General features: G+C 40.5%; 1 protein-coding gene across 3 annotated transcripts in view; it reads right to left on the minus strand.

The window, feature by feature from the left end:
* Nucleotides 1-18,613, minus strand: part of DYNC1LI1 (dynein cytoplasmic 1 light intermediate chain 1) — a 45,387-nt gene that overhangs the window by 15,786 nt on the left and 10,988 nt on the right. For 2 of the 3 annotated variants that reach the window (XM_027088356.1, XM_027088357.1), the window contains exons 3-4: nucleotides 6,581-6,697; nucleotides 5,613-5,843 (exon numbers count right to left, since the gene is read on the minus strand). In XM_027088356.1, the coding sequence (XP_026944157.1) occupies nucleotides 5,613-5,843; nucleotides 6,581-6,697 (348 nt within the window). The remainder of the gene's footprint in view (nucleotides 1-5,612; nucleotides 5,844-6,580; nucleotides 6,698-18,613) is intronic. The other variant, XM_027088358.1, reaches the window with a different exon arrangement.

The raw sequence follows: 18,613 nt of genomic DNA on the forward strand, positions 1-18,613 counted from the left end.
AAATCAAAAAATACCTAGAGACAAATGACACTGAAAACACGATGATCCAAAACCTATGGGATGCAGCAAAAGCAGTTCTAAGAGGGAAGTTTATAGCTATACAAGCCTACCTCAAAAACAAGAAAAATCTCAAATAAACAATCTAAACTTACACCTAAAGGAACTAGAGAAAGAAGAATAAACAAAACCCAAAGTTGGCAGAAGGAAAGAAATCATAACGATCAGAGCAGAAATAAATGAAATAGAAACAAAGAAAACAATAGCAAAGATCAACAAAACTAAAAGCTGGTTCTTTGAGAAGATAAACAAAATTGATAAACAATTAGCCAGACTCATCAAGAAAAAGAGGGAGAGGACTCAAATCAATAAAATTAGAAATGAAAAAGGAGAAGTTACAACAGACACCGCAGAACTAAAAAGCATCCTAAGAGACTACTAAAAGCAACTCTATGCCAATAAAATGGACAACCTGGAAGAAATGGACAAATTCTTAGAAAGGTATAACCTTCCAAGACTGAACCAGGAAGAAACAGAAAATATGACAGACCAATCACAAGGAATGAAATTGAAACTGTGATTAAAAATCTTCCAAAAAAATAAAAGTCCAGGACCAGATGGCTTCACAGGTGAATTCTATCAAACATTTAGAGAAGAGCTAACATCCGTCCTTCTCAAACTCTTCCAAAAAATTGCAGAGGAAGGAACACTCCCAAACTCATTCTTTGAGGCCACAATCACCCTGATACCAAAACCAGACAAACATACTACAAAAAAAGAAAATTACAGACCAATATCACTGATGAATATAGAGGCAAAAATCCTTCACAAAATACTAGCAAACAGAATCCAACAACACATTAAAAGGATCATACACCATGATCAAGTGGGATTTATCCCAGAGATGCAAGGATTCTTCAATATACGCAAATCAATCAATGTGATACACCATATTAACAAACTGAAGAATAAAAACCATGTGATCATCTCAACAGATGCAGAAAAAGCTTTTGAAAAAATTCAACATCCATTTATGATAAAAACTCTGCAGGAAGTGGGCATAGAGGGAACCTACCTCAACACAATAAAGGCCATATACAACAAAGCCACAGCCAACATCATTCTCAATAGTGAAAAACTGAAAGCATTTCCTCTAATATCAGGAACGAGACAAGGATGTCCACTCTCACCACTATTATTCAACATAGTTTTGGAAGTCCTAGCCATGGCAATCAGAGAAGAAAATGAAATAAAAGGAATATAAATTGGAAAGGAAGAAGGAAAACTGTCACTGTTTGTAGATGACATGATACTACACATAGAGAATCCTAAAAATGCCACCAGAAAACTACTAGAGGTAATCAATGAATTTGGTAAAGATGCAGAATACAAAATTAATGAACAGAAATCTCTTGCGTTCCTATACACTAATGATGAAAAATCTGAAACAGAAATTATGGGAACACTCCCATTTACCACTGCAACAAAAAGAATAAAATACCTAGCAATAAACCTACCTAGGGGAGCAAAAGACCTGTATGCAGAAAACTATAAGACACTCATGAAAGAAAGTAATGATGATACCAACAGTTGGAGAGATATACCATGTTCTTGGATTGGAAGAATCAATATTGTGAAAATGACTATACCACCCAAAGCAATCTACAGATTCAATGCAATCCCTATCAAATTAACAATGGCATATTTTACAGAACTAGAACAAATCATCTTAAAATTTGTATGGAGACACAAAAGACCCCGAATAGCCAAAGCAGTCTTGAGGGAAAAAAACAGAGCTGGAGGAATCAGACTCCCTGACTTCAGACTATACTACAAAGCTACAGTAATCAAGACAATATGGTACTGGCACAAAAACAGAAACACAGATCAATGGAACAAGATAGAAAGTCCAGAGATTAACCCACGCACCTATGGTCAACTAATCTATGACAAAGAAGGCAAAGATATACAATGGAGAAAAGACAGTCTCTTCAATAAGTGGTGCTGGGAAAACTGGACAGCTACATGTAAAAGAATGAAATTAGAACACTCCCTAACACCACACACAAAAATAAACTCAAGAGATGGATTTGAGACCTAAATGTAAGACTGGACACTATAAAACTCTTAGAGGAAAACATAGGAAGAACACTCTTTGACAAAAATCACAGCAAGATCTTTTTTGATCCACCTCCTAGAGTAATGGAAATAAAAACAAAATAAACAAATGGGACCTAATGAAACTTCAAAGCTTTTGCACAGCAAAGGAAACCATAAACAAGATGAAAAGACAACCCTCAGAATGGGAGAAAATATTCGCAACGAATCAACGGACAAAGGATTAATCTCCAAAATATATAAACAGCTCATGCAGCTCAATATTAAAGAAACAAACAACCCAATCCAAAAATGGGCAGAAGACCTAAATAGACATTTCTCCTAAGAAGACATACAGATGGCCAAGAAACACATGAAAAGCTGCTCAATATCACTAATAATTAGAGAAATGCAAATCAAAACTACAATGAGGTATCACCTCACACCAGTTAGAATGGGCATCATCAGAAAATCTACAAACAACAAATGCTGGAGAGGGTGTGGAGAAAAGGGAACCCTCTTGCACTGTTGGTGGGAATGTAATTGATACAGCCACTATGGAGAACAGTATGGAGGTTCCTTAAAAAACTAAAAATAAGGCTTCCCTGGTGGCGCAGTGGTTGAGAGTTCGCCTGCCGATGCAGGGGACACAGGTTCATGCCCCGGTCCAGGAAGATCCCACATGCCGCGGAGCAGCTGGGCCCACGAGCCATGGCCGCTGAGCCTGCATATCCAGAGCCTGTGCTCCGCAACGGGAGAGGCCACAACAGTGAGAGGCCCGTGTACCGCCAAAAAAAAAAAAAAAACTAAAAATAGAATTACCATATGATCCAGCAATCCCACTACTGGGCATATACCCAGAGAAAACCATAATTCAAAAAGACACATGCACCCCAATGTTCATTGCAGCACTATTTACAACAGCCAGGTCATGGAAGCAACCTAAATACCCACTGACAGACAAATGGGTAAAGAAAATGTGGTACATATATTCAATGGAATATTACTCAGCCATAAAAAGAACGAAATTGAGTCATTTGTTGAGACGTGGATGGATCTAGAGACTGTCATACAGAGTGAAGTAAGTCAGAAAGAGAAAAACAAATATTGTATATTAACGCATGTATGTGGAACCTAGAAAGACGGTACAGATGAACCGGTTTGCAGGGCAGAAGTTGAGACACAGATGTAGAGAACAAACGTATGGACACCAAGGGGGGAAAACCACGGTGGGTAGGGATGGTGGTGTGCTGAATTGGGCGATTGGGATTGACATGTATACACTGATGTGTATAAAATTGATGACTAATAAGAACCTGCAGTATAAAAAACCAAAAACAAAAAAACTAACACTAAACTTTCTTTGGGTTATTTGTATGGAAATATGTTAATATAAATGTTTCAGACACTACATGAAATTTCTAAAAATCTTATATGTTCTGGTATAATGTTATAAGTCATAATTCTAGTTATTTAAAATGTATATCTCAGAAATAACTGAATTTCCTTGTCAATTGCATTATTATGAACTTTCATCAAATCTTTTTTTTTCTTTTTTTTCTCTTTAAGGATCCTCCAGTAGGAGCTGGGGCCTCAAGGATGCCTGCCTCTTTCAGAGTTTTGTTGTCTAGGGGATTGTCAGCCTCATGACTGCTCCTTCTTTTTTTTTTTTTGGCAGTACACGGGCCTCTCACTGCTGTGGCCTCTCCCGTTGCGGAGCACAGGCTCCGGATGCACAGGCTTAGCGGCCATGGCTCACGGGCCCAGCCGCTCCGTGGCATGTGGGATCTTCCCGGACTGGGGCACGAACCCACATCCCCTGCATCGGCAGGCGGACTCTCAACCACTACGCCACCAGGGAAGCCCTCATCAAATCTTTAACCGTGGTCATTTTTAAGTCTTTTGTCATTTACAGAGAGTTCCGGGTGTACTCTGATGCTTTTGCAAAAATATTCTTATGAAAGGGTTTCATCTTCAAGGAATTCATGGAAAAGACTCTGACAATACAGGTTTCTGGTAACTGACTATACTGCTGAACTGAATGAATGAGCATTTTCAGAACTCTAATGGAAAACTGATGGATTCATAAAAGCGCTAACAAAAGATCAAGATGAAAAAAAATTAATTACATGGGACTGAGTGAACTGATGAGGATGATTATAATTTTTGTGATTTTCTGTTTGAATAAAAAAAAGTTAATGTGAATACACCAAGAGCGTTAACAATGTATACTTTGATTTAGTAATTACTCTTCAAGGAATTCTTAAGGGACCAGTGACAGATACACACACACAGCAATTTCCATACAACTGATTTTCATGTTTAAAGGCAAAACAACCAATTTGGAAACAAATTATCCACAGCACAGGATTAAAACAGTATATGGGGGAATATTATACAGAGCCACAAAGAAGGAAAACTGTCCTGAACTTACATGGGGTCAGGAGGAGGGAATCTTGAACAGTTGAGCATGATTCCACCAGGAACAGAGGGGCATGCGTATACCTTTAGCAGCTCTGGTAGCTATTACCCTTCAAATCAGAGGCTGAAATCTAATTGGTTCTCAAGTTACAGCATGCACCAGATTTCAGCAGTTTCTGATTCAGCAGTCTGGGAAAGGGCCTGAGAATGTGTATTTCTCACAAGCTCTCAACTGTACTGATACTGATGCTGCTGGTCTTAAGACCACACACTGAAAACCACTGACTGCTATAGAATAAATTTTGAGAGGGGGGAGAAAAGCCCTAGAGGTAATGGCCAACAAGAAAAAAAAGGTATAGATTAAAAGCAGTTAGACATCCTTTTCAATAATTTAGGACATACAGTCTCTTAAGTTTTTACTGTTTCCGTGCATATAAATTCCAGTAAGCTGTCAAATTTCCCCTAAAAGTTATCGGCTAACAATAGCAAAGAACAGCAGCATACCATCTGTATATTTTCTTAAGCAAAGTGCAACACTGACATATGAAGAGCTCTCAGTGAAATTAAGAACTGTGACAAGTGGCTTACAACTTGTTAGAAATGACCCGTATCATTTTCATAATTTCCATGAAAATTTCCAACTTACATGGGCACGTACAAAATATATTATGTACTTTGTAAATCATAAAACCAGCTTAACATCTTTATATTTGTGTTGTTACTCAACATCTTTATGGACATACTTCATTTTGACAAGGTTAATAAAGATTGCTCTACTTATCAAGAAACGAGACTACTGAAAATGAGCAGCTGAAGAAAGATTCAGATTTTTTTATCCTGAAAACCCGCTTTCCAAAATGAACATATACGGCCTTTTGGCAAAGAAGAAAAGGCGCCTCTACTAAAGAGTCTGCCGTTATGTGTATGTTTCCAATGTAAAACTATATTAAAACAGCACATCATTCAAATTGAATTTCAAAAGCAGTACTCTCATTGAGTTTCCTTCATTAAACCTTATTCAAAGTCAAAAGTTCCTGACAATTCTGATAGTCAGCTAGGATATTTTGTCTTTGAAATCTATTTTCTAGACTACTCACACTTTTGTTCCATTTCTTTCATTTCTTCAGGAGGAATTTTCAATTTGTCAATATGTTCTCTAACAACACTTGCCCATTTCTGTAAAGAATCCAAAGCAGTCCAAGGCTTTGACATATCAACAACCAACGTAACTAGAGTGTCCTTCAGAGAAATGGCATCCAGTGAAAATTTAAGGAGGCCTTTGTGATACGGGTCTCCATCCAAGATCCATACATTACATCTTGTTTGATCTACAACAGACAAAAGAAAGTTACCAAGGCAACAGGATAAAGTCATTTCATCATCCAACTAACAATACTACTTGGTATTTTAAGGCATCTCCACAGGAGATGTCTCCTTTGGCAAGGTTCACCTACTTGGGTTACATCTACCAATTCAGTAAAGTCCTAATGAATACTCAAGAAAATGATTTAACTGCCAACACAGAAAATCAGCATCCTCTACTTCATATTTCTCAATCCCAAACCACAGACTGAATAACATGTTTCTATTCTTACCATCAGCAGATAGAGCCATGCATATTCAAGATATTATATACGAAAATGAGAAGGCAAGTGATCTATAGAAGAAAAAAATGGCTGATCAGATAAGAAAAGCTGGGGAGTAAATGACACTTTCATGTCGAAAAATGAGACGATGGTAAAAAGAGGGCAAAATAATCATAGGATACTATTATTTCACTATCGGAGGGAAAATGAACTGAAAATTTGAGATTCTTCAAGGTTAGCAAGAAAGCTAAAGTCTGCACACCAATACCTTAAGACGTTTAAAAATACCACTATATGAATCCCAATCTCAAACCAATAAAAGTATGCCCTAACATAACTATTTACTGACTGGCATGACATAGTAGGTCTCCTAGTAAAAAATGACACACTAAGAAAAGTCAAAAACTAATATTAATATGGACAGCAGTGCAACTTGGAAAGACTTCAGTAAACTTACATTACAAATAAACGACACTCACCATCCCTGTCTTCATCATGAACATTTAAGTACAAATATTCCAATCCTCTTCCTTTCTTGTACTCCTCTATTCCCTGAATTTTTCTTATTAAGCTTGTTTTTCCAGCTCCATCTTCACCTGTAAAAAAGGACAAATCTTTAAAATTATAATATGGATTATTAAAGAATGCTTTCTAGTGTGCCAAGAGAAAACCCAACTGGAACGAGCTTCAACCAAAAGGGTAATTTGCTGGAAAATAACTAGGTAATTATACAGGTGAAGATGCAGACTTCACCTCCAGGATTCTCTCTCTCTTGGTATCTCTGCTCCTCTTGTTAAGTCTCATTTTATCCTATTACAAATGGCTTCCTCTATGGGTATTTTTCAGGAGGCTCAACTCTTATGCCATCCTCATTTAATCTACAAGGAACAAAAGACTCTCTGTCAGTTTTCAGTCTGAAGACTCTCAGGTAAAGACTCTTAGTTGGCCCAGCTGGGGTTATGTGCATACCTAAGGGCTACTCATGGAGGAAGGATAATACATAAAAACTGACCTGGGCAGGGAACTGTGACTGTAGCCTCACCAAAACCATGAAGCCATAAGAAATATGCGCAAAGGAGAGGAGTGAGGATTGGGGATAGTGAGTTGGGCAAAAACAAGGGCAGAGAGAATGCAGAATAGACAAAAATAAAATGTAGACTTAAAAAATATTAATAGCAAGAAATCATGTGATTTAAACTTGGCACAAATTTTAAAAGTTTAAAACTAGGCTAGCTAGTCAATGTTTTGGTGAGTTTCTTATATATTGTTAATTTATTTAAATACTACATGTTACTATTTCATGGACTTATTTTGTTATTGGCAATATTGTGTTATTGGTACTTAATAAAGGTGAGTTTCTTGGATTTAAGGACTTATTTCTGAAGACTCATGAGTTCTCTGAGAATTTAAAAGTTATTTTCATTTTCATGTTAAGCACTTAAAAAATTCTATATGTCCTGGATCTTCTGAATAACTATCTTTATATCTAAATGCTGTCAGAAAATTGCAGTACCCACCTCTGCAATGGTGTTTATCACCTTCTGGTACCAAGCTGAGGCCAAGTGATGCAGACGGAACAGAGAAGAGAGTGGCCACATAGGTATGCCAAACTCAAAAGAAAGTGTCCCAGAGCAGTCAGTGCTATTTTCAACTGTACTGGTCAGAATGGTTCTGAACCATTTCCAACATTTCACAGCAATAAGTATAGACTTAACTAAGCAATAAAGAACTTGCCATTAAATGAGTATTTACTTTTCAGTACTATTTTTGCAGTGAACCATTAAAATGGTCCATCAAAATACAGACTGGGTTGAAAACAGGAATATCTATGATAATGACATGAGTTCCATTATGATCATGCTTAAAATGGACATCATAAGGTTAACCAGTGAAAAATAAAATACATAAATACTTTTTTTTTAATTCATTTTATTTATTCATTTAGGCTGCGTTGGGTCTTCGTTGCTGCGCACGGGCTTTCTCTAGTTGTGGCAGGTGGGGGCTACTCTTTGATGCGGTGTGCGGGCTTTTCACCGTGGTGGAAACTCCTCCCCAGTGAATGCTGACCATCATTCATTTCACTGGAGTAATGGTTCTCAAAAATGCATCAGGAGGGCTTCCCTGGTGGCGCAGTGGTTGAGAGTCCGCCTGCCGATGCAGGGGACACGGGTTCATGCCCCGGTCCGGGAAGATCCCACATGCCGCGGAGCGGCTGGGCCCGTGAGCCATGGCCACTGAGCCTGCATGTCCGGAGCCTGTGCTCTGCAACCGGAGAGGCCACAACAGTGAGAGGCCTGCGTACCGCAAAAAAAAAAAAAATGCATCAGGATAACCTGGGGGGCTTGTTAAAACACACTGCTGGGCCTCACCTCCTGGCTTTCTGAGTCAGTAAGTCTGGGGTGGGGCCCATGCATCTGCATTTATAACAAGTTTCCGGTGTTGCTGATGCAGCTGGTCCAAGGACCACACTTTGAGAACTCAGACGTTTAGATGTCACTTAGACGTTTACTACACTAAGCCAAGCGCTAGGATTACAAAGACCCACGGGTCAAAGTTGCTGTCCTAGGAGATCATAAATTGGAGAGGGAAAACAAACAGAAGACAATTTCAAGATACTGTCATTAGGACTGCACTAGAGATGTGCAACAAGCAGGAAACCAGACCAAAGGGAAGATCCTGGATTTGCTTGGAAGTCAAAAAGGGCTTTGCACAGAAAGTAACACTTCAGCCAGATCTTGTAGTGTTAATGAACCACAGAGAGTTAGTCATTCCAGGAAGTAGGAAAGATATACAGAGGCCTGGAGACAAAGAAGTGTCCTTCTAGAAGGGACAAATAATTTGAATGCATGAAATTTAGAATGTAAGGGGGAAAAGGAGCCAGAAAGTGAGAATAAAAAGGGAATGCCAGATCACAAAGGGCATCCTATGCCAGGCTGAGATGGTTAGGCTTTATCCTGAAGAGTCACTGGCAGTATTTAGGTATTTTAGGAAGACTGCTATCACAGAGGTGTGGAAGAGTGACTGACAAGGGTAGGTTTGGGAGTAAGGAGACTAGATAATAGACAATTACTGGAGTCCTAGCAAGAAATGAGGTAGGCCTTAACTAAAGTATTAGTGGTGTGATGCGACAGCTGAACTCAAAGGCTGATTTGGCTGGGAGCTGGCAGAGAGGTTAAGGGAGACACAGAGGGCAGAGAAGACCCTCCCTTGCCACAGCTACAGTCGCGCCACCCCTCCTGTTCTACCACTTACCTTTAGGTGGTTGGTCCTAAGTCTTCCTTGCAAGCTTCCACCCCCACCCCCAACATTTGTGTCTCCCAGGGTTCCTTCTTCAGACCTCTATTCTTCTCGCTCTACATATAATTCTAGGGGAATCTCCACACAAGACTTCAATACCACCTATAATCTGGTGACTCACAGACTTCTTTCCAGCCTCAGTCTCTCCTGAACTACTTACTAGTCGTCATTATTTGGATGTCCCATAAATAACTCACATTTCAATATGCACAGAAGTATTAATATCATTATCTTGCATTTTCCCCCCAAACATTCACTTACATAATTATTAATAAAGGAGTCCCACATCAAGGCCCTTATCCACTGTTCCCTCTATTTAGAACATACTCTTCTATGTGTTACCTAAGCTTCTTCATAACTTCCCTCAAATATCACTTCCTCAGGTAGGCTGTTGTCCCTAACCACCTCATTTAAAATCACAACCTCAATCAATCAATCAATAAAATCACAACCTCCCAACACCCCTACTGCTTCTTGTTTTTTCTCCATTGAACTTACTAACATAATACGGCTTTTTCTTTTTTTTGCTTAGTCACTCCCTACCCCCCAAAACTCCAGAGGAACAGGCATTTTTGTGTTTTGATAACTGCTGCATCTCCAGTGCCTATTAACTCTTCATAGTGAAAAGTATATTCCTAATCCTCCTACACAGTAGCCACTGATAGATGTCTCAAACAACAAAAAAATATGCCAAGATATTAATACAAGTTTCACAAATCCCTGAATGAACAAATACAAATTCTGTCCCCTTACCCACTTAGGGAGGGTTCTTTTTTTTTTTTGGCCGTGCCCTGCGGCATACGGGATCTTAGTTCCCCGATCAGGGGTTAAACCCATGCCCCCTGCAGTGGAAGCACGGAGTCTTTTTTTTTTTTAATAAATTTTATTTATTTATTTATTTTTGGCTGCGTTGGTCCTTTGTTGCTGCACGTGGGCTTTCTCTAGTTGCAGCGAGCAGGGGCCACTCTTCGTTGCAGCGCACGGGCTTCTCTTGTTGTGGAGCATGGGTTCTAGGCGCACACGCTTCAGTAGTTGTGGCATGTGGGCTCAGTAGTTGTGGCTCGTGGGCTCTAGAGTGCAGGCTCAGCAGCTGTGGCACACGGGTTTAGCTGCTCCATGGCATGTGGGATCTTTCCAGACCAGGGCTAGAACCCGTGTCCCCTGCACTGGCAGGCGGGTCCTTAACCACTGTGCCACCAGGGAAGTCCCAGCACAGAGTCTTAAGCCCTGGACTGCTAGGGAAGTCCTGGGAGGGTTTTTAAACTTTAGTGTGCATTAATGCAAAAGCCTCAGAAGTCAGGACAGAAAAGGGATGAAATTTCAAGTCCATCAATGTGCTTCTATATAAGAAAAATTAAAGGACTGTAGTTTACCTCCCTTTGCCCACAGCCTAGTCAAACAGAACCATCATTGGCTTCTGCTTCCATCTCTATGGAAGCAGCAGGAGCAGCAAACACACAGTGCCTACCGTATGCATCTAACCAGCAGTAATTCCAACACAACCACAACTCTAGCGGAATGATGATTACCTCCCATTTGAGGATACCTGGGGCTCAGAATTGTTAAAGTATCTTATCCAAAGTCTCAAACAGGTAGGAAATGACAAGGCCAGAATCTGAAATCATATGAATTGAACTCCAAAGCACCCTCTTTCCAATATACAACAAATAAACAATAATTAAATCTTTAGAAGACTATTAAACATACTGCTTATTATTTTTGTATTATGACAAAAGAATAAGACATTCCTGCTTCCAGGGGTCACTTATTTTCAGAAGAAAAAGAAAAATGATTTAATGCAGTCCTCTCTGGGGGCAGCCTCTGAGTGATGGATGGTTATGTTCCCATTCTCCTGATTCTACCTCTAAGGATTGGGAAAGTAGTTTGTTTTACTATACTAATTTCTTCTCTCCTGGAATTTTAAACCTTGGGGACCCTTTTTTTTTTTTTTTGCGGTAGGTGGGCCTCTCACTGTTGTGGCCTCTCCCGTTGCGGAGCACAGGCTCCGGACGCGCAGGCTCAGTGGCCATGGCTCACGGGCCCAGCCGCTCCACGGCATGTGGGATCTTCCCGCACTGGGGCACGAACCCATGTCCCCTGCATCGGCAGGCGGTCTCTCAACCACTGCACCACCAGGGAAGCCCTTGGGGACCCATTTTAAGAAAAATTTTACAACATTAAATTTGGAAAAAAAGAGTATACTGTCAAATAAATGGAATACGGTAAATATGGTAGTTAGAGATTTTTATATGGTAAATATGGTAGTTAGAGATTTTTTCTTCCCATTCTGTGATTTGAAATTTCTCATTTCTGGTAACAAATTACAAGTGTTCACAATGAGAATAAAGAACATTTCATAAACACACACAGGTTATAAGGAACTCTAACGACATCCTCTCTACTTAGAGATGAGGAAACTCAGGCCAGGCCACAGTCACAAAGACTGTGGGAACATGGTGACAGTAATCCAAAACTCCCAAGAGAATCCAAGTCAACCTTCTCAAGAGTGCAACTCCCCTTTGTCCTCAGAAGAAAATACAACAAGGGAAGAAAAACAGAAGAATATCTTATTCTCAAGAATATTCTAAACCTAACTAACAAAGAAGATTCTCAAGATGCTTGAAGACGCACTTTGCTTGCCGAAACAAAGTCTTTCTGGGAACAAAATTTCTCCCGTCTTCAACTTTAATGACATTTGGAAGTTACAGATGGTTGAAAATTAAACATTCATATTCTACACATTTTAAAATAAGTCTTAAGCCTCAATTATAATGACCATTTTCTGTTGCTGTCACCTTTTTTTTAACACCTAAATGAACTCTGACATGATTTGTCTTGATGGCAAATGCAGACATCTGAAAACAGATTTCCTGAAAGGTCTACAGAGGCCAATGAAGACATACTCTGTAAACAAAATCTCATTTGTTACCTACTATTTCCAGAAATCTCATCTGAGGTATTTGCAAAGATATAGTCTTGTTCTAGGGTTATACACATCTTCCAACCACATTATTTGTTAGACTGCTTTTTTCTCTGTCTTAACCCATCGGCCTCCCAGTTCTCTTCTCTCACTATATAAACATACCACTCAAAAGTGAACATTCACCAAGTTCATACCACGCTCTAATCCATTCCGTACCCTGCAGCTGAGTGATCTTCCTGAATCATGCCACTCTCCCTCTTAAGACCCTGAAAGGGATTCTAGTTAATGATATTCATGCTGAAATATTTAAAGGGAAATATACCAACATCTGCAATTTACTTTGAAATGCACTTTTTTCATAGTTGCATGGTGGGACACATATGATAAGGCAAAAATAGTTAACTGTTAATGGAAGAATCTGGGTTTGGGTATATGAATATTAACTGTAAAATTCCTTCAACTTTTCCATATGTTGGGAATTTTCATAAAATGTCAGAAAAAAAACCCTAAGGGTCTTCCTGCTGTTCTCGCAGTAAAGGGCAAACTGTAAAGGCCAATGTCCCTTGCAAAGGCTCCCTCACCTTTCCTGCCCATCTCTCACCATGTCCCACCACCTGCACGCTAGGCTCCAGCCACTCACAACCTCTTCCAGTGCAGCAGAGAGGCCTTGCTCTCTCAACTCTAAATCTTCACACACGCTTTCACTTCTTTCTGGAACATTCTTCCCCTCCCCTCACTGCACGTGGGAGAACCCTACCTTATCCTTCCTGTCTCAGTTTAGTCTCCTCTAAGAAGCTTTCTCTTATTCCAGAAGTCTGGTTAAGCACCCTCCTTTGTACTTCCACAACATACCACACACTTCATATACTTCACTGTAGTGTGTCAGCTTATTTGTGTGTTTCCTTCAGTGTGTCACGTCTGTCCCCTTCTTTCAACAAATATTCTCTGGGCAAGTAATCTTAACAGTAAGCAAGATATAAAGTCCTTGCTTTTAAGATGCTTACAGGAAAGAAATTATCCCATTCTTAACGGGTACTTGCTTGCTTGCTCGCCAAAACCAGAAACCGTATCTTAGTCTCTCTGGGCTGCTATAACAAAAACACCATAGGCTGGGTGGCTTTAAACAACAGACATACATGTATTTCTAACAGTTCTGGAGGCTGGGAAGTCCAAGATCAAAGTGCTGGCAGGTTTGGTGTCTAGTAAGGGCTGGCTTCCTGGGTCAGGGACAGTTTTCTCACTGTGTCCTCACATGGCAGAAAGGGGGAGAGAGCTCTCTGGAATCTCTTTTGTAAGGGCCCTAACCCCATTCATGAGGGTTCCACCTTCATGGCCTAATCATCTGCCAAAGACCCCACCTCCTAATGCCATCATATTGGGGGTTAGAATTTTAACATGAATTTGAGGGGACTCATTCACTCTATAGCACCTGTCCTATACACAGAAGATCCTTTACCAACATTCTTATCTCTTAATCACAACCACATGGAGTCTCTGTTTTCATAACTATACCTCATCTGTCATTGCTTATCCTGGGCCTTTACCACAATCTACTATAATAATTCATCACTCATACCTATGAAATTCAAGCGGCTCCCTCTCATCAATAACAGATCATAAAACATACCTCCTTCACTAAACTTAGGAAAACTTTCTAGTCACTGTACCGAGTTGTCGGTATTCAGCTGCCTTGCCACAGCCAAGCTGAACTAAGTTTGAAGATACTAAAAAGTCTGTCACGAACCTTCTCTTTATTCTACTATACAATTAGAAGGATCGAAAAATGTTAAAATTCAGGATGCCTATGTTTTGAATTGATGGACATTTAAAAATCATCTTTAATGGCCTAACCATTCAATAAACAAAAGTCATTAAATTCCAAGTCATTTTTGGAAAACACAACACAGAGCCTAATAGTATGAGTAAAATAAAGTAAAAATTACATACATACTTCATTCTATCCAATTAATATACCTTTAAGAGTGGCAAGTAGGACAATGGGGCCTGTGTGGCTTCAAACAATGCTGAAAGAATGCACCTACGTAACATCTATGAACTTTAAGAAAGTTTTATCTTCAATTCCTCAGCCTTCAGCTGGCAGCGAAACAGACACACCAGCATTAAGTGTGCCAGCCAAATAGTTAATGATCTGTAAACATATACCTGTACAAGCAGAGAGTTCCTGTTTAAACAGACTAAGATGAAAGCCCTTCTACAAAGCACTCTTCAGTGATGATGTTAAAATTATTCTCTAAATAGTTCATCTAAATGTGCATTTCTATATTAGGTTTTCTTAAAGAGGGCATATTTTAAAGGTGTTTTAAAAACAAATCAGGGAACTTCCTGGTGGTGCAGCAGTTCGCATCCCATGCTTTCACTGCTGATGGCCAAGGTTCAATCCCTGGTCGGGGAACTAGGATCCCACAAGCCATGGGGCACAGCAAAAAAAAAAAAAAAAAAACCATAACTAGAGCTTCCAAGACAAGATGGCAGAGTAGAAAAATGTGAGCCCACCTTTTCTAACAAAAACACCAAAATCACAACTAACTGCTGAACAATCATCAACAAAAAAACTCTGGAACCTACCAAAAAAGATATCCTACATCCAAAGACAAAGAATAAGTCACAATGAGACAGTAAGAGGGGGCACAATCACGATAAAATCAAACCCCATACCCACCGGATGGGCGACCCACAAACTGAAAAATAATTATACCACAGAAGTTCTCCTACAGGAGTGAAAGTTCTGAGCCCCACATCAGGCTCCCCAGCCTGCAGGTCTGGCAATGGGAGGAAAAGCTCCCAGAGAATCTGGCTTTGAAGGCCACCAGGGTTTGTTTTTTTTTGTTTTTTTTTTTTTTTGTTTTTTTTTCAGTACGCGGGCCTCTCACTGTTGTGGCCTCTCCTGTTGCGGAGCACAGGCTCCGGACGCGCAGGCCCAGCGGCCATGGCTCACAGGCCCAGCCGCTTCGCGGCATGTGGGATCTTCCCGGACCCGGGCACGAACCCGTGTCCCCTGCATTGGCAGGCAGACTCTCAACCACTGCACCACCAGGGAAGCCCGGCCATCAGGGTTTGATTGCAGCAATTCCACAGGGCTGGGGGAAACAGAAACTCCACTCTTGGAGGGCGCACACAAAGTTTCATGCACATCAGGACCCAGGGAAAAGAGCAGTAGCCTCATAAGAACCTGGACCAGACCTACCTGCTGGTATTACAGGGTCTCCTGCAGAGGCGGGGGGCAGCTGTGGCTCATTGCGGGGACAAAGACACTGGCAGCAGTAGTTCTGGGGAGTACTCAGGGGCGTGAGCCCTCCTGGAGGCGGCCATTTTCTCACCAAGACATGGCCCCTCCCCACAGCCTGTAGGCTCCAGTGTTGGGATGCTTCAGGCCAACCAACCAACAGGGTGGGAACACAGCCCACCCATCAGCAGACAAATACTTAAAGTTTTCCTGAGCACACAGCTCCCCACTAAACACACTCCCTGACACAACCCTGCACACCAGGGGGACAACACCCACCTCCACCCACCAGGGCAGCAGCCAGTCCCTCTGACCAGGAAGCCTCCACAAGCCTCTTAGACAGCTTCATCCACCAGGAGGCAGACAACAGAAGCAAGAAGAACTACAACCCTGCAGGCTGCAGAATGGAAACCACAATCACAGTAAGGTAGAGAAAATGAGATGGCAGAGGGAAATGTTCCAGATGAAGGAACAAGGTAACACCCCAAAAGAACTAAGTGAAGTGGAGATAGGCCATCTACCTGAAAAAGAATTCAGAGTAATAATAGTAAAGATGAGCCGAGATCTTGGAAAAAGAATGGAGGGACAGATCGAGAAGATACAAGAAATGTTTAACAAAGACCTAGAAGAACTAACAAACAAACAGAAATAAACGGTAAATAACTGAAATAAAAAACACACTAGAAAGAAACAATAGTAGAATAAATGAGACAGAAGAACAGATAAGAAGACAGAATGGTGGAAATCACTGCCGCAGAACAGAATAAAGAAAAAAAGAATGAAAAAAAATGAAGACAATCTAAGAGACCTCTGGGACAACACTAAACACACCAACATTCACTTTATAGGGGTCCCAGAAGGAGAAGAGAGATAGAAAGGACCTGAGAAAACATTTGAAGAGATAATAGCTGAAAATTTTCCTAACATGGGAAAGAAAGGAAACAGTCACCCAAGTCCAGGAAGCACAGAGAGTCCCAGGCAGGATAAACCCAAGGTGGAACATGCTGAGACACATAGCAATCAAACTGACAAAAATTAAAGACAAAGAAAAAATATTAAAAATAATAAATAATATACAAGGCAATTCCCATAAGGTTATCAGCTGATTTCTCAACAGAAACTCCACAGGCCAGAAGGGGGTGGCATAATATATTGAAAGTGATGAAAGGGAAGAACCTACAACCAAGAATACTCAGCAAGGGGCTTCCCTGGTGGTACAGTGGTTGAGAGTCCGCCTGCCGATGCAGGGGACACGGGTTCGTGCCCCAGTCTGGGAGGACCCCACATGCCGCAGAGCAGCTGGGCCCGTGAGCCATGGCCGCTGGGCCTGTGCGTCCAGAGCCTGTGCTCCGCAATGGGAGAGGCCACAGCAGTGGGAGGCCCACGTACCGCAAAAAAAAAAAAAAAAAAAAGAACACTCAGCAAGGTTCTCATTCAGATTTGACAAGCAAAAGCTAAGAAAATTCAGCATTTCTTCTAAGATCAGGAACAAGACAAGGATGTCCACTCCCGCCACTTTTATACAACACAGTTTTTAAGTCCTAGCCACAGCAATCAGAGAAGAAAAAGAAATAAAAGGAATCCAAATTGGAAAAGAAGTGAAACTGTCACTGTTTGCAGATGACACGATACTATACATATAAAATCCTAAAGATGCTACCAGAAAACTACTAGAGTTCATCAATGAATTCAGTAAATTTGCAGGATACAAAATAAATACACAGAAATCTATTATGTTTCTATACACTAACAACAAAAGACCAGAAAGAGAAATTAAAGAAACAATCCTATTTACCACTGCATCAAATAGAATAAAACACCTAGGAATAAACCTACGTAAGGAGGCAAAAGACCTGTACTCGGAAAACTAAGACACTGATGAAAGAAATCAAAGACGACACAAACAGATGCAAAGATATGATATACCATGCTCTTGTATTGAAAGAATCAATACTGTCAAAATGACTATACTACCCAAGGCAATCTACAGATTCAGTGCAATCCCTATCAAATTACCAAAGGCATTTTTCACAGAACTAGAACAAAAAAAGTTTTAATTTGTATGGAGAAACAAAAGGCCCCAAACAGCCAAAGCAATCTTGATAAAGAAAAACAGAGCTGGATGAATCAGGCTCCCTGACTTAGACTATACTACAAAGCTACAGTCATCAAAACAGTTTGATACTGGCACAAAAACAGAAATACACATCAATGGAACAGGATAGACAGCCCAGAAATAAACCCACACACCTATGGTCAATTAATCTACAACAAAGGAGGCAAGACTATACAGTGGAGAAAAGACAGTCCCTTGAATAAGTGGTGCTGAGAAAACTGGACAGCTATCTATAAAAGAATGAAATTAGAATATCCTTTAACACCATACACACAAAAAAACCCAAAATGGATTAAAGAGCTAAATGTAAGAGCTGACACTATAAAACTCTTAGAGGAAAACATAGGAAAAGCACTCTGACATAAATGGCAGCAATATCTTTTTTGATCCATTTCCTAGAGTAATAGAAATAAAAACAAATGGGACCTAATTAAACTCAAAAGCTTTTGCACAGCAAAGGAAACCATAAACAAAATGAAAAGACAACCCATAGAATGGGAGAAAATATTTGCAAATGATGCAAGGGATTAATCTCCAAAATCTACAAACAGCTCATGCGGCTCAAAGAAGCAACCCAATCAAAAAATGGGCAGAAAACCTAAATAGACATTTCTCCAAAGAAAACATACAGATGGCCAAGAGGCACATGGAAAGATGTTCAACATAGCTAATTATTAGAGAAATGCAAATCGAACCTACAACGAGGGACTTCCCTGGTGGCGCAGTGGTTAAGAATCCGCCTGCCAATGCAAGGAACATGGGTTCGAGCCCTGGCCCAGGAAGATCCCACATGCCGTGGAGCAACTAAGCCCACGTGCCACAGCTACTGAGCCTGTGCTCTGGAGCCTATGAGCCACAACTACTGAAGCCCGCACACGTAGAACCTGTGCTCTGCAATAAGAAAAGCCACCACAATGAGAAGCCCACACACT

This window comes from Aethalodelphis obliquidens, unplaced genomic scaffold, assembly GCF_003676395.1.
Source record: "Aethalodelphis obliquidens isolate GAN/ISIS:26980383/991018 unplaced genomic scaffold, ASM367639v1 scaffold62, whole genome shotgun sequence".
NCBI classification, from domain to species: domain Eukaryota; kingdom Metazoa; phylum Chordata; class Mammalia; order Artiodactyla; family Delphinidae; genus Aethalodelphis; species Aethalodelphis obliquidens.